This window comes from Rousettus aegyptiacus, unplaced genomic scaffold (assembly GCF_014176215.1).
Source record: "Rousettus aegyptiacus isolate mRouAeg1 unplaced genomic scaffold, mRouAeg1.p scaffold_m13_p_3, whole genome shotgun sequence".
In the NCBI taxonomy this organism is placed as follows: Eukaryota; Metazoa; Chordata; class Mammalia; order Chiroptera; family Pteropodidae; genus Rousettus; species Rousettus aegyptiacus.
Window position 1 is genome coordinate 16,575,215 of NW_023416306.1, and position 13,901 is coordinate 16,589,115.

General features: G+C 49.4%; 2 protein-coding genes across 7 annotated transcripts in view; one reads left to right on the top strand and one right to left on the bottom strand.

Moving 5' to 3' along the window:
• The window catches only part of AKNA (AT-hook transcription factor), a 51,104-nt gene extending 48,499 nt beyond the window's left edge, over positions 1–2,605 (top strand). For 5 of the 6 annotated variants that reach the window (XM_016152656.2, XM_016152645.2, XM_016152666.2 and 2 more), the window contains one exon: positions 1,480–2,605. In XM_016152656.2, the coding sequence (XP_016008142.2) occupies positions 1,480–1,744 (265 nt within the window). In that variant the 3' untranslated portion in view covers positions 1,745–2,605. Of the gene's footprint in view, positions 1–472 lie in introns of all 6 variants that reach the window. The other variant, XM_036239104.1, reaches the window with a different exon arrangement.
• A 1,564-nt stretch (positions 2,606–4,169) lies between these two features.
• Positions 4,170–7,581, bottom strand: ORM1 (orosomucoid 1). The gene is made up of 6 exons (XM_016152685.2): positions 7,425–7,581; positions 6,888–7,030; positions 6,586–6,656; positions 5,679–5,786; positions 5,431–5,534; positions 4,170–4,352 (listed from the first exon to the last, which is right to left on the bottom strand). The coding sequence occupies exons 1-6, from the start codon at positions 7,533–7,535 to the stop codon at positions 4,269–4,271; spliced, it is 621 nt and encodes a 206-aa protein (XP_016008171.2). The 5' UTR covers positions 7,536–7,581; the 3' UTR covers positions 4,170–4,268.
• Positions 7,582–13,901: the final 6,320 nt, after the last annotated feature.

The following is a 13,901-nucleotide window of genomic DNA, read 5'->3' on the forward strand; positions in this document are numbered from 1 at the left end:
TAGCTGCCATTTACAGAGCACTTACTGTGGTCAGGCAGCTTACGAGCTTTTTACTTGAATTTTCCCTAGGAGGTGGCTAAACGCGGCTGTTTTAGGAAACAGAGCCCTTAAAAGGGGAAGCAGCCCGGCCAGGGTCCTGCGGCCTGCCAGGAGGAATGACCAGGATTTGCGGCAGCCTCCTGCATCAATCACCTAACTTCTCTGAGCTCCACTTTGCTCATCTGTGAAATAAAGACGATAGTAGCGACCAAATAAACGAGATAGTGCTGGCAAAGACACTTATCTCCGAGCCTGGCACATGGGTTCTGAGGATGAGGATCTTGGCCCCAGGCTAGGCACTGTGTTTTACTGTTTGAGGGACTCCCAGACAGTTTCCGGCGTGCCTGCGGGATTTTACATTTCCACCAGCAGTGTCCGAAGGTTCCAGTCCCCAGATCTTCATCAACACTCATTACTTTCTTTTTTACCATAGCCATCCCCAGAGATGTGGAGAGTGTGAAGTGACAATTCATGCGGTTTTGATTTGTGTCTCCATGATGGCTAGTGATGTTGAGTATCTTTTCAGGTGCTTGTTGGCCATTTGTATATCTTCTTTAGAGAGATGTCTATTCATATCCTAGCAAAGCCCCCTCCCCCGCCCCCCGCCGTGTAATAACACAAGTTAAAAAGCGGAGGATCAGGAATAAGACCAGAGTTTACAGTGTGCTCAGCAAGATGCCAATGAATGAGTCACGCCAAGTTCTCCCAAACTCATTCCTGCTTTATTTACCCCTCTCTCTCTCACACATTTTATTCCACAACCCTAAACTTAGTGACCTTGGATGAAGGCTGTAGTCACTTCTTGGAGAAATTGTGCTTCATATCATGGCTCATCAGCCCATGTCCCCCAGCACTTTACAACAACCCCCCACATCCTGCGGGACCAGGCTGGGGAGGATGCCTTTTCACCTGCTGCCCTAGATGAGCAAAACCAGATCCCCACTCATGCAGAACCCTCATATGATCACATTTCTCCAGCGCTCCAAATGTCAGTGGGACTGCCCTATGCTGCCCCTCTAAAGAAGGAGGTTTGCTGCAGAGGCTGGGGGGGTCCTGGTCTCCCTCAGATCTGGTTCTTGGATTCAAAGCTCCAAGAAAGCAGCGGGGTCTATGTTGTTCATTCATCATTAACTCCAGGGCAGTGCACACTGGCTGGCACAAGGCCTGTGGTCAATAAAATTTGTGAAATGAACAGGTAGAGTGAACTAACCACTTTTGAGCACCTGTCCTGGGTCAGGCACTTCCGTTGATCTTCCTTCATCCTTCCAACACATCCTTCAAAGTAGGTGTTTATTATTCCCATTTTAGAGGGGAAGAAACTGAGACTCAGAGAGTAGGGGCTAGTGGCCTGCAAGGGACGCAGAATGGGGACTGGACCCATCGCTCTTCAGCTCCACTCAGCCCTCTAGTGGGTAACAACACACTTACCTCTCTCCTCAGGTTCTATGCGTCTCCAGGAGGACCTACCTCAGCCCCCTCAGCCCGACTAGCTGCTGAGTGGCCCCCCGCAGCCCCATCCCGGCCAGCTGGAAGACACCGGCACTCCATCCAGCTGGACCTGGAGGATCTGGAAGAGCTCAACAGGGCTCTAAGCCGAGCCGTCCAGGCAGCCGAGAGCATCCGCTCCACCACCAAGCACATGAGCCGCTCTCTTTCCGCTAACCTGCGCCAGTCCCATGGCCTGCGGGGCTCCTGCCTCTTCTGATGGCACTGGGGGGCCTGCTGTTCCTCAGGCCAGGGGTCTGCTGGAGCCATTCCTGAAGGCCCCCCAGACCCTTTGTGAGGAGCCGTTTCCAGCATAGGCCCTGCCTACTCCGTCTCAGCATTTTCAAAACAGAAGTGCCTGGTCCTCAAGAGAAGTGACTTCCCAGGGGACCAGCCCCTGACTGAGGGGCTGGAACCAAGGCCACCTTCTGTCCAGATGCAATCTCTGGGAGTCCCTAGTTCTGCACTTGTCCACCTCCAGGTAATAATATGTATTTTATATACAGGTGGACAGATAGATTTTTAAACTGAGGAATTTTCCTGAACTTAGATCCTCCTTAGGAGACAAATAACACGGGATGGGGTGAGGGTCTCTGGCACAAATCTGTCCACCTGCCTGTGAGCAGCCACTTGGGAGCTGTCATCTCTGGAAGGACGTGGCTAGGGACCTGTCTCCTGGTGGTTCGTGTTAGGACACTTTGGGACCATTGGACTATCTTAGGATGCCAGCCACCGGGGTGACACATACCGTCTTCTCCATGCTTGGAGTGGCCTTTCCCGGGAAGCCTTCCATCATGGTCCCTCCCAGTACCTCGTCCTGAAACCCATGCCTCTCTCCCGGGATCCCTGTGGAATCTGGCTAGTGGCCAGCTCCCTGCCAGGCCAGCTCCTGCCCCGCCCCCACCCCACAGCAGTGAGTACCTCAGCTTTTCTGGAATGTGTGTGCATCAGTGATATATGTATATTTGAGGCATTTAAAAATTCTATTTTCATTATGAGGGCAAATGAAGAACGAACATCGATCTTTAAAAATAAAGGCAAAAAAAACCAAACAAACAAAAAACCCCAAAACATTGCCAAAGCTGCCCTGGTGTGTGGGTGTGGTGTGTGTGTGTGTCATTGACCTGTGGTTTCTCAAGTCAGGTTTGTGGACTGGAAGGTTGACACAGATCCCTCCCCCAGGGGACCCGTGGGTGTACTTTTCTGTATTCTTCCTGCCTCCCTCTGATGGCTTCTGTTTCTCCCACTTTCCCCCTCTGCCTGCCTCAGAACTATGAGCCTCTCCACTGGAGGGGCCTGCACAGGCAGGCTGTTTGGCCAAGCCCCATTTTATTGAGACCAGAGGGGCTTTGAGCAAATTGGAGTGACCCAGCAACTTGGTGTCTTGCAAACAGCTGCTATTTATCGAGCACCTACTGGCCACTGATTTTTGAGCTAAATGCCAGCTCTCTGGGGTCCTGTTGTGTCCCTACTTTATTGATGAGGAGACTGAGGTTCCAGTGGGTTATCTGCCCAAATTTGAAATGGTCTGACTCCAAAGCCCATATTCTCACCGAATTTCTCTTCCTAAATTTCCATGGTTCCCTCCCCGCCCCCTCCCCACCACCACCACCAACTCCTGCTTGCTCCTGTGGCTTTTCCACCCATCTTCCCCACTCTCTCATCTCACTTGCCATTTCTATTTACTTTTTCAGCTGATTCTTCTCAGTAGAGTTGAAAATGGCATCTCACCGGAAGTAACACTGAGATGGGAGCGATTTCTTGTAGGTTCTGAGCCTCCGGGTCCATACCCTTCTGGGTGTCGAGAGGCTATCCCATAGATATCGAGATGAGAAGGTGGGGGCCCAGGGCAGTGTCCTCAGCCTCAGTGCCCTGGGCACAGTGGTGGCTCCAGGTTTGAACAAAGAACACTGGAGCCTGGCTCTTTGGAGGGCATCAGTGTATGAGCCACAGGACTGGGCGTCAGGCGCCAGGGTTATGGTCCTGTCGCTCTAGATGGCTTAGGGCTCTCATACGTGGAATTTTTTAAAGAATCCAGCTCCAACTTTTCTGTTTCCTCATATTACCTTAAATCACAAAGCACTCAGGTCTGGAAGAAGGCCAGCCTTTCTTGCTGAATTCCTGGCCCCTGTATTCCCAATCCTGCCCTGGCCCAGCCAGGATGCTCACAACAGCCTCTGCATCTTCCTGTCTCTGGTCTGGCCCCCACCAGTTCACCGCCTCAGGCGGCCAGGATGATGTCTGCAATAAGGTCCATGCCTGGCACCACACACCTGAGCCCTCACCACCTTATCCACCTGGACTTCTACTTAGGGTCCTCTGCCCTAGTGTTCCTCAAATGTATACTCTCAGATCCTTGGCTTATAGAGGGAACAGCAGGTGTTACCAAGCTCCTAATCTTTCTAGACCGATTCAGTTGCCCCTTCCGAGAAGCCTTCCTAGACTTCTCCACTGCAGAAGGACCCTTCCTCGTGCTGGGCCTCCCACCACTCTGCATACCATCGTCCATCATGGCGCATGTGCTGGGCGTTACAGCAGGGGCTCTTCCAACCAGGGGCGGGGTCTTACCCGGTGGTTAACCAGAGCTCAACTCAGAGCAGACTTCCACATGAATAAGTGGATGAATGAATGAGCTCACGACAAACTGCCTATTCCAAATATAGAAGCTTTATTGATGCGACCGAGGGCAAGAATGAGTTACTAAGGTGGGGGGCCGAGGAGAGGCCCCGAAAGTCCCCAAGGTCCTATCCCTGTTCTGTGTTTTCTGGAGACCCCTCATTTTGTTTCTTCCCTTCCTCTTGTTGTTTCTCCAGCGGCCCACACTGATCCTAGAAGACAGTGGGAGAAGAAGACGAGATGTTGGGGAGGAGGGGTAGGCTGAGCTCTGGACCGCGGCACCACCCAACCTTGGCTCCGGTCCGGGCTCCGCCACTTCTGAGCTGGGTGACCTTGGGCAAGTCATTTCCCTTTCTTCGCCTCAGCTTAGTCACCTTAAAATGGGGGCTCGATCCCTCAGAACTCTGAAATTTACTGAGCACTAACAACCAGCCAAGCCCTATGTGTTGATCTAGATTTCTCGCCGTCATTTTTCAGATGATGTGACAGGCTCAGAGTGGCCATGTGGCCTGTCTGAGGTCCTCCAGCCAAGCAGTGGGGGTGGCAGGCTACAGGGGATTAACTCCAGTGCCCGTGTTCATAAGCCACTTCCCAGGGTTCCCAGGAGTGGGGGTACGATCTGAACCACTGGTGGTCACAGCAGACGATCTCGGGTGGCAAACAGATGGAGACATTTTTCTTTTAATAATCATGAAAGTATGTCACGTATCTCCAAAAAAGCGAAACCAGCTCCTCGGCTCTGTGATTTCAGATATGATTGCATAGGACAAGACCAAGTAAAGCCTTTCACGTAACACAGGCTGAAAGGAAAGTCCTGAGTGATGCTGCTCTAGTAAAAATCGTGATGGCGGCCCCGGACTTGTTGCAGTTTGGGTGATGCTGGAAAGCACAATGCCAGCTCCCTATTGCACGGTGTGGCAGGCGGTTGTGACTCTCCCCGTGTCGGATTCCCCATGCGTGTGTCTTTCCCAAGTGCCCTGCCACCATACCTTGGCTATACTGTTTCCCTGCTGTCAGCCTTCCCCATCCTCCCAACCTGTTCCACGCATCCTCCCTGAATTCCCAGTGAGTCCTTGCTGGGCCCTCGTTCCCCCCACCTCCGCCCCACCCGCCACGGGCCTCTGTGGAACTCAGCTGTCCCTGCAGTGAGGTGGCCACTTGAAAGCTGAATCTCTTGCCTCTCTGTGCAGCCCTGGTTGGCAGCATTTCCTCTCTGGGCCTCTGGGGCTGCCCAAGGTGGGAGCACCCTCAGGTGGGCGCGGCACAAGCTTCCTTGCACCTTGCACTCACCTTTTTCTCATCGGTGTATATGATTTCTGACTTGTCCATGCCCATGCACGCGACGGTTTCATAGAACTCTCTCATTTGCTCCTCGGTCCCCACTGGCTTGTCAGCTGTTTGAGGGAACAAGGGGGCTGATGAGGATTCCAGGGGTGCTATGGGAGGCCAGGGATGGCTGGGAGCTTGGGGGTCCAGCCTCAGGAGTGGGTGGTCCTGAGGGGAGGCCTGGATGGGGTGGGAGCTTAGGGAGTACTTACCATAGAGGGACAGACTCATTTTCTGCTTGTCTTCTGGGTAAAAAGTGATCATGAAGATCCTGGGGTCCTTGGTGAACACCAGATAGCCAGGTATTTCTTCGCCCATCCCTGGAAGAGAAAGCCACCTGGTGAGATCACAGGGATGGCCCAGTGGTTCCTTCCTCACAGGTAAAGGAAGCCTGGGTGTTTCCAGGGCCACACAGCCAATCAGTGAAGGCCAAGGGTTCGCCTAGGCCACGTGTCACTAGCTCCCACTGCGAGCTAGGCCCTGTGCCGTGCACCTGCGTGCGTGGAATCAGAGGAGCCTCATGTGAACTGTGGCTGTCAGGGCCTTTCTCTCCATCTTACAGGTGAGGAAAATGAGGTCCAGAGAGGAGCCTCAGGGCTCCTAGGTGGTGTGAGTTCAATCGCATTGGCATTTGTGTGTTCCTACTATGTGCCCTCTCTGCAGTTATGGGGAAACATGGGTGAAGTCACTGCCTGCCCAACAAATAGACTGCCACTCTTAGCTCCCAGAGGATAAAGAGCGGTTGAGAGGCAAGATTAACCTTGGGGGTGAATCCTAGTTCTAAATGCTAGCCGTGTGATCTCAGGGAAACTACTTGACATCTCTGTTTCTCCATTTCCTCATCTGATTAATGTCCCCTGAGGGTTGTTTATGAGTATTAAGTGGGTTAATTTATGTGAATCAATTCGGTCAGTACCTGGCACCCACTAAGAGCTCAAGAACGCTGGCAGTTATTATGTCGGTATGTAGGCATTGGGCCCACAGGGATATAAGAAGCAGACCTGTCCCATGTTCTCTGTGCCCAAAGCCCTCGGGGCCCTAGCTCCAAGTTCCCTCCTTTAGGCTGGCCCAGCCACCATTTCCCCATTCCACACTGCAGGTCTTCCCCTGAGGACTCACTGTATTTGGACAGGGTCCCATTTTCCCATTGGATCTTCAGGTTGCTGACATTATACATGCACTTGTTCTCACTAAAACCAGGCAGAAAAGGGGGAAAAACCAGTAAGACGAGTCTAGGAGAGGTAGACAATCACAGTCCTTGAGGGGCAAGAGTCAGGTGGCAATTAAAGCCGGCCCTCCCCAGTCCATGGATGAGAAGGCTGAGGCCAGGAAGGGGCTGGGGCTTGCTCAAGGTCGTCTGGCTGCTAAGAGCAGAAGCCAGAAGCTGGAGGTAGGGGCGAGCTGACGTGTGCAGGTCTTACATGGTCCAGTACTCTTTGGCCAGTACGGTGTTTTCCGTATAGTTGGGGGCAAGGTAAAAGAAGACTGACTGCAGCGTGCTGGCTATCTTCTTAAACTCAGGGTTGCGGATAGCCGAGGCGAGGTAAAACCACTTGCCAGTAATCTGTGGAGAAGCCAGGAACAGATGATGGAAACTGGGAGCTGAATCCTGGACAGTCAGCTTGGAAGAGATTTGGGCAGAATTCTCCCTCTATTTGCCAACCGGGAGACTGCAGCCCCCAGCAAGGAGTGGGCATGCAAAAGCTCACTCTGATGGTCAGGTGTCATTCCTACCCACTCCTTGCCCAGTACAGCGTAGTCACCTCCTAAGGGACCTTGCAATGAGACTTCTGAGTCTGGAGGCAGCCTACCTCCGGAGGCTGGCCAGAATCTCACCCCAGGACCCAAGGGAGAAAAGGGAAGAGTCAGGAGAGGGAGCCGACCACAAGCCAGCAGGGTAAAAGGAAACCCAGAGAGGCAGACAGTGGCATACAGCTCTCAGGGGCTCAGGTACCCACCTGGTCCAGGGTGACATTGGTGAGAGGCACCGTGAAATTGAAACATTCCGGGTTCTGGGCGGACAGCAGAGGAAGGAGGCTCAGGACTGCAAGGGCCCAAGGCAGCCCCATGCCAAGACAAGGAGGTACCTAGAATCAGGCCAACTGGTGACTGGAGGGCGCAGTGATCTTTATAGTGAGCTGTGTGGGCGGGGACCTGGAGACTGGCTGCGACACAATCCAATGATCATTTGGGAAATATGCTCTTGAGAAATGTCACACTCCCTGACCTTGAGACAAGGGCCAGAAATTTTGGCTGTTCAAAACCAAGGCAGATAGATATTATTTGGAATGATGTTAGTTAATGTTGATTTCAATAGAGGGGCCTCTAGGCAAGCACTCATGTTTTCATCCAGTTCCTGTCCCACTGAGCACTAAGATTTAAGAGGGACTCAGCCATAAATCAAAGGCAGCTTAGAGTTGCCAGGCTAGTGTGGGGTGTAGGGGACATAGGGAGGCGGAGGTGTAGGGGTCAGGGTCAGGGCAAATGTGGATTCAGTTCCAACTGAGTGTGAAAGGGCAAAATTCCAGAAGGTCCCCGACCCAGTCCTGAAGCAGGGACATTTCCCAAAAGAAGGGAGCGTTAAGTTGAATGTCCATTTGCGGCAAAATGTATTGCTTGAAACATCTCCCAACTTCTAAAACAGGAAATTTTCTTCAGGTGGTCTTTATCTGCGGCTCTTTGAGCAGGGAACTCGCCTCTGTTTGCAGCACTAAAGTCCAATCCTGGAAATACCATGGAATGAGTGGTTCTATTGCCCGTTTGCATTTCTACATGACGGTGTCAAATCTTTATCCACGTAAATAAATATTCCCCAAAAGTATTATTATGGTATACTCATAATTTTGTATTTTTGTTCATTTCATACATTTTGAATTTTTTTTCTTCTTTCAGTATAGTTGGTGGTTGTAATTTTAAAGGCTACATAACCTTTCATTCACTTCTTAGATTATGATTTCTTTTTTCATGTCTTCTTTTGTATATCTATAGCATTTTATTTTATTTTTCTAGTTTTATTGAGATATAGTTGTCTGTAACATTTTATATTGTGACTTTTCTTCTGATGATAGGTATCCAAGAGTAACCAAATTGCTCCTAAAATTACTATACCATTTAAGAGAAAGAAAATATGTCATGTATAAGACTTTAGCATTAGTCAAGGTAGCCAAAAACTGGAAACAAGTCAAGTGTCAGCCAACAGGAAAATGGAAAAAGAATTTGTAGCGTTTTCACACAATGAAATACTTAACAAGTAAAAGGAATGAATTACAGATGTTATGAAAAAGTCCCAAAAGCTCCAAAAATCAGACCAGCAAAAATCCAAGCAGTAAGCCAGAGAAAAAGAGAACTAAGTTTTATTATGCCAGTGGTCCCGGAAGAGCTAGTGCTCTGAAAATCTGGGCAGTGAGCTTAGGGGCAATTTCGCTTTTATACCCTGTTGTTACAGTTGGCATGGGCTAATTCACAGACCCCTGAATTTGCTATGAATTTGCTACAGGCAGTTATAGAGCACGGGATTTTTTAAACAGGCACTAAGGCAATGCATCTTTCCAAACTAAAGCAATACAAGCACTAAAGCAATACATCTTAAAGGGAAGGGATCTTTGGCCTATGCAGCAAGCATGTTTACAGAAGGAGAACAAAGGACTAATTAGAAATGTTGGCCATTTAGGTGGGAAATTCTGTTTCACAGATACATGTACCAACATGAATGAATCTCAAAAACATTATGCTGAATGCTTGCTTCGTGAATAAGTTTTAGTTTTTCAAAAATTTGCAATGACATTTAATCCATTAGTTAAACTTCCAAAACTTAAAATTTTAAAGTCAGCTTTATTTAAATACTTCTAATTTATAATGTTTAAGTTTTTAGACCAATAGTCTGTGGGCCTTCATTTGTCCATATGCAGAAATGCTAGGGGCAGCCTGCATGGGAGAAGGGTGAACAGGGAGAATCAAGCAAAGAGCAAGGTTTGGTCTTTCTTTTCTCCAGAGCAATTTAGCAATGACCTAACTTGCATGTCTCCTGAAGCAAAAACACAGACATTGAGTGCGATATAGTTAGAAATATAGATTTTGTCTCAACCTCCATTTTCTGGCTCCTGAAACTCTTGGAACCTTCAAAGTGGTAAGTGTCTTTTTTGTGTGCGAATGAGATGGCAGTGTCTGGGGGCTCCCGACTAGCCTCCGGATGGAAGTTGGTTACCAGGGGACCCAACCTTGTGATTAGATGGTTTAGAGGGTTGGAGCTTTCAGCGCAGACCCCCTGACCTCTGGGGAGGGAACTGGGGCTGGAGATTGAGTTGGTCACTAACAAATGGCCAATGATTTGGTCAATTGTGCCTGCGTAAGGAAGCTTTCATAAAAATCCTAAATGACTGGGATTGGAGAACTTCCAGGTTGGGGAACATATGGAGGTAGGTGCTGGGTAGGTGGCTCGTTCAGAAAAGGTGCAGAAGCTCTGTGCCCCTTCCACAAACCTTGCTCGATGCATCTCCTGTTTCTGAGTTGTATCCTCTTATAATAACCTGGTAATCTAGTAACTAAACCATTTTTCTGAGTTCTGTGGGCTGTTCTTACAAATTGCCAGACTCGAAGAGAGGGTCGCGGGAAGCTCTGATTTATAGCAGGTCGGTCAGAAGCACAGAGGATAACCTGAGCTTGTGATTGGCGTCTGAAGTGGAGACAGTCTTGTAGGACTGAGCCCTTAACCTGTGTATCTGCCGTTAATTCCAGTTAGTGTCAGAACTGAGTCGAATTGTAGGAGACCCAGTTAATGTCTGGAGTCAGAGATTTGCTTGGTGTGGTAGGAAATCCACACATCTGGTGGCCAGAGTACTGTGAGTAGGATTTTTACCTTACCGTGAGTAAATAGACCGACTCTCCTGGGAAGGAGCGAATGGTCTTCGCCATCCTCATTCCCGTCACTCGCTTTGGGGGCCTCCTTCTCCTCCCAAGTTGGTATCCGAACAGTTCCTTCAAGCACAACCAGCACTCATGCCGAAACAGTAACATTTTCTATCGTCTTAAATTTCACAGATGCTTTAATACCTCTGTGGACCGAGGTTCTAGGCAGCCCTCCTTAGCCTGCCCTTCCACCTGGCCCTGGCCAAACATCAGGAGGGGTTTGGCAAGAAAGAGACAGAAAAGCCATCAGGGCAGCGTAGAATGGTGGGGAAGTGTTGTCATGGCTCAATCGCTTGCTAGCTGTGTGACCTGGCACAAGTTACTTAAACTTCTCTGTGCCTCAATTTTTCTACCTGTAAAATGAGGATGATAATAGTATCCACTTTACTGGATTGTTATGAGGGCTAAATCAGTTCGCATTTGTAAAATGGTCGTTAAATGGAACAAACTTGCTCCTAAGGGTCCGCTTATTACAATAACCATCACCATCAGTTTAATGATAAGCTGGGGTGGGGAGGAAAGACGTATGCCTGCATTCCTAAACTACTTCAGTGATGGCAGGTTACATCTCATTTCTAAAGACATCAAAATGCAAAAATAAGTCTATAGTAGGTGTAAGAAAATAGACATTTTTTCCTATTAGATGGATAAGGAGACTGATGGCTCAGGGAAATAAGGTGATATGGTGAAGAGGTAACGCTTAGATAACCAGGGAAAGGCACCCATTTGAAAATTATCCTTGCTTCCTCCTCAAAGCCAGGGCTGCGTTCTGAGAATGATGACTAATTTGTGGTCTTCTGCCTGAGGAGCAACGAAGACTACATTGGCAGAGCAAAGTGTTTTAATTAGGAACTTGGTGTTTGGCCGAGCAAATACTCAAAAAGAAGATTTACTTAAGTTCAAATCCTGTTTTGTGGTTTTGAGTAACTCAGGTGACGACCTCTTTGGACTTTGGCTCCCTCGTCTGAAGAGCCAAGGTAATAACACGGATCTATCTCAGAGGGTTATGCGTGGGCTGAAAACATCACATCCACACAGCTTCTGGTTCACAGTCGGTGTGCAAGAAATTGTCGCCACAATTATTTTGAATGGTACTGTTATTGGGTTGAACCATGTGAAAGTGGATTTTATAGAACAAAAAGCAGTTGAGTATCATTTAATTTCATGTGGTTCACCTTACTGTTAGTTGTCGAACAGTTTCCCTGTCCGTGGTTGGCAAACAAAGATGAGCACATCGTCCCTATTTTGCAGAGGCCCAGAGATAAGGAACAACCAGTCCGAGGCCACGCGCAGTCAGGAAGCTGAGACTGGAACCGCCTCCCCGCCTCCTGCCGGCTCCTCCCTCACTTTCCCAACACCAGGCTGCTTGCTTGATGGCAATTGCGAGATGTACATGAATGGGGCCTGATTCATTGTGGACAGAGCAAACATGTGGCCCAGGCTTTACCTTGGAGTTGGTCAGGCCTGGGAAGTCCACCCGCGCTGTTTCCTGACACTTGGTTGTGCAACAGGAGATCAGGAACTGCGGGTGCTGCCAGCCCAGGGAGAACTATCTTCTGTCCATGACTTCCCACCTGCCCCTGCTGGGAATGAACTGTCCCAGCTGCAGCAGCCTCACCGGCCAGATCATACAGGCCCTCCTAGAGTGCGGACCAGCTGACAGTTCCAAGTGTCACAGTTTTAACATAGCCCTCTTCTCTTTTCCCTTTGGCCCTTCTTTCTGATTCTCTCCTCCGCTCCCATGTCTTTAGAGCCACAGGGATGCTGCTGATGGCTCTGGAGCTCTGATGGTGGCTCACACCTCTTTTCTGTCCTCCCAGCTCAGCCAGGTGCCTCTTAGACAGCTCTGCTCCAGCTCCCCACTAAAACCTAAACTCAGCTTGGCCAACCCAAACTCCGCTCTCCTGTGCAAGGTTATGGCTTGTCCTAGTCCTGGCCCAGTATCTCAGACCTCCCTATACCCTACCCTTTGAACTACTTACTATTCCCCAAATATGCAGTACTACCTCTGCTTCCAGGCCTTGACAGGTGTTCCTTCTCCCCACAATGCCTTTCCCCATCTGGATAACCTCTCTGCATTCTCTCTCAGCTCATAACCATTTGTCATGATTAACTTTATGTGTCAGCTTAGCCGGGCGAGGGGTACCCAGATATTTGGTTAAACATTCTGGTGTGTCCGTGAGGGTGTTTTGGATGAGATTAACATTTGAATGGGTAAACTGAGCAAAGTAGATTGCCCTCCCAAGGGTGGGTGGTTCTCATCTAATCTGTTGAAGGCCTGAATAGAATGAAAAGCCTCAGTAAGGGAGAATCTCTTCTGCCTGACTGCTTGAGATGGACATCAGTCTTTTCCTGCCTTGGGCATGAACTGAAACATCAGTTCTTCCTGGGTCTCGAGCCTGTCAGCCTTGGGACTAGAACTATACCAGCAACTCTCCTGGGTCTTTGCTCACTCTCTGCAGATCTTGGGACTTGCCAGCCGTCATAAATCATGTGAGCCAATTCCCTGGAATAGGTTTCTTCTCACACACACACACACACACACACACCTTATTGGTTTTGTTTCTCTGGAGACCCTGAGTAATACAGAGTGTCACCTCCTGACTATGCTCCCCTCCCCCTGCTGAGATTCCATCAGCTGTTCATTCTTTTTGCTCCCCCTGGTCCCCCAACTTGGCTTGCTGCACTCTGCTTTCCTAACCCTTAACCACACGTGTTCCAACGCCTCCGGCTGCTTCCACTAGACTCACAGCCCCTGAGACGCACTGCAGGTCTCCGTGACTCCAGCCCTCACACAAGGCTCAAAATGAGCAAGGTGCTGCTGATAAATGGACGTGGAGGAAATGAAGATGAGAGTTCCTGCTAGCAATAGTTTAGCAAGTTTGAGTGCCTTCAATGTGCTATATTCTGTGGCTATAGCAAGAAACAAGGCATATCCCCTGCCCTCACAGAGCTTTTGATGGGGAAAACAGACATTAACGTAACTGAACGTTTCCACCTGCAAACAAGAGGCATGGCAAGAGCTGGGCAAGCTCTTTGGAGGTGACAGACCTAAGCAAATGGCTCAGACTGTCTCCATTTCGTTTCTGATTGTCGGTCAAAAAAATGAAAAGAACATCCTATCTCATTTCTAAGTTTATTTTCCAGAGTTAGGAAATAGTGCTGGGCTGTGATATTTGGGACTTGAGCAGGTACTTGAATCTTTAGGGAGGCTATTAAAACAGGGAGGGTCTCACCCTCATGGTTTGTGATTCAGTACCTTTGGGAAGGGGCCAAAAATATGCATTCCTAACCAGCCCCAGGGGGCTGCTGGTTCTGCCAGTCCAGGGGCCACACTGAGAACAGCTGATCTAATGCACATGACAGCGCCATCAACAGGCTTGGGTTTGAATCGCAGCTTTGTCTTGGCCTCACCAGGTGACCTCAGGTGCTTTCCTGGGTTCCATGACCCTTCATGGGAGGGTGTACCTGGGGCGCGGGAATCTCCAAGCTTCTCCAGACCATGACTCCTGGTCTTCGTGGACGGGACT

What these genes read in the sequence shown, in the direction of transcription:
- ORM1 (XM_016152685.2), bottom strand. Translation starts at nt 7,535, where the DNA reads ATGGGGCTGCCTTGGGCCCTTGCAGTCCTGAGCCTCCTTCCTCTGCTG. An exon ending in GCCAAAGAGTACTGGACCAT is followed by an intron (nt 6,657 to 6,887) that starts GTAAGACCTGCA and finishes GCCTGGTTTTAG; the next exon opens with TGAGAACAAGTGCATGTATA. An exon ending in AATGAGTCTGTCCCTCTATG is followed by an intron (nt 5,535 to 5,678) that starts GTAAGTACTCCC and finishes TCCCTCAAACAG; the next exon opens with CTGACAAGCCAGTGGGGACC.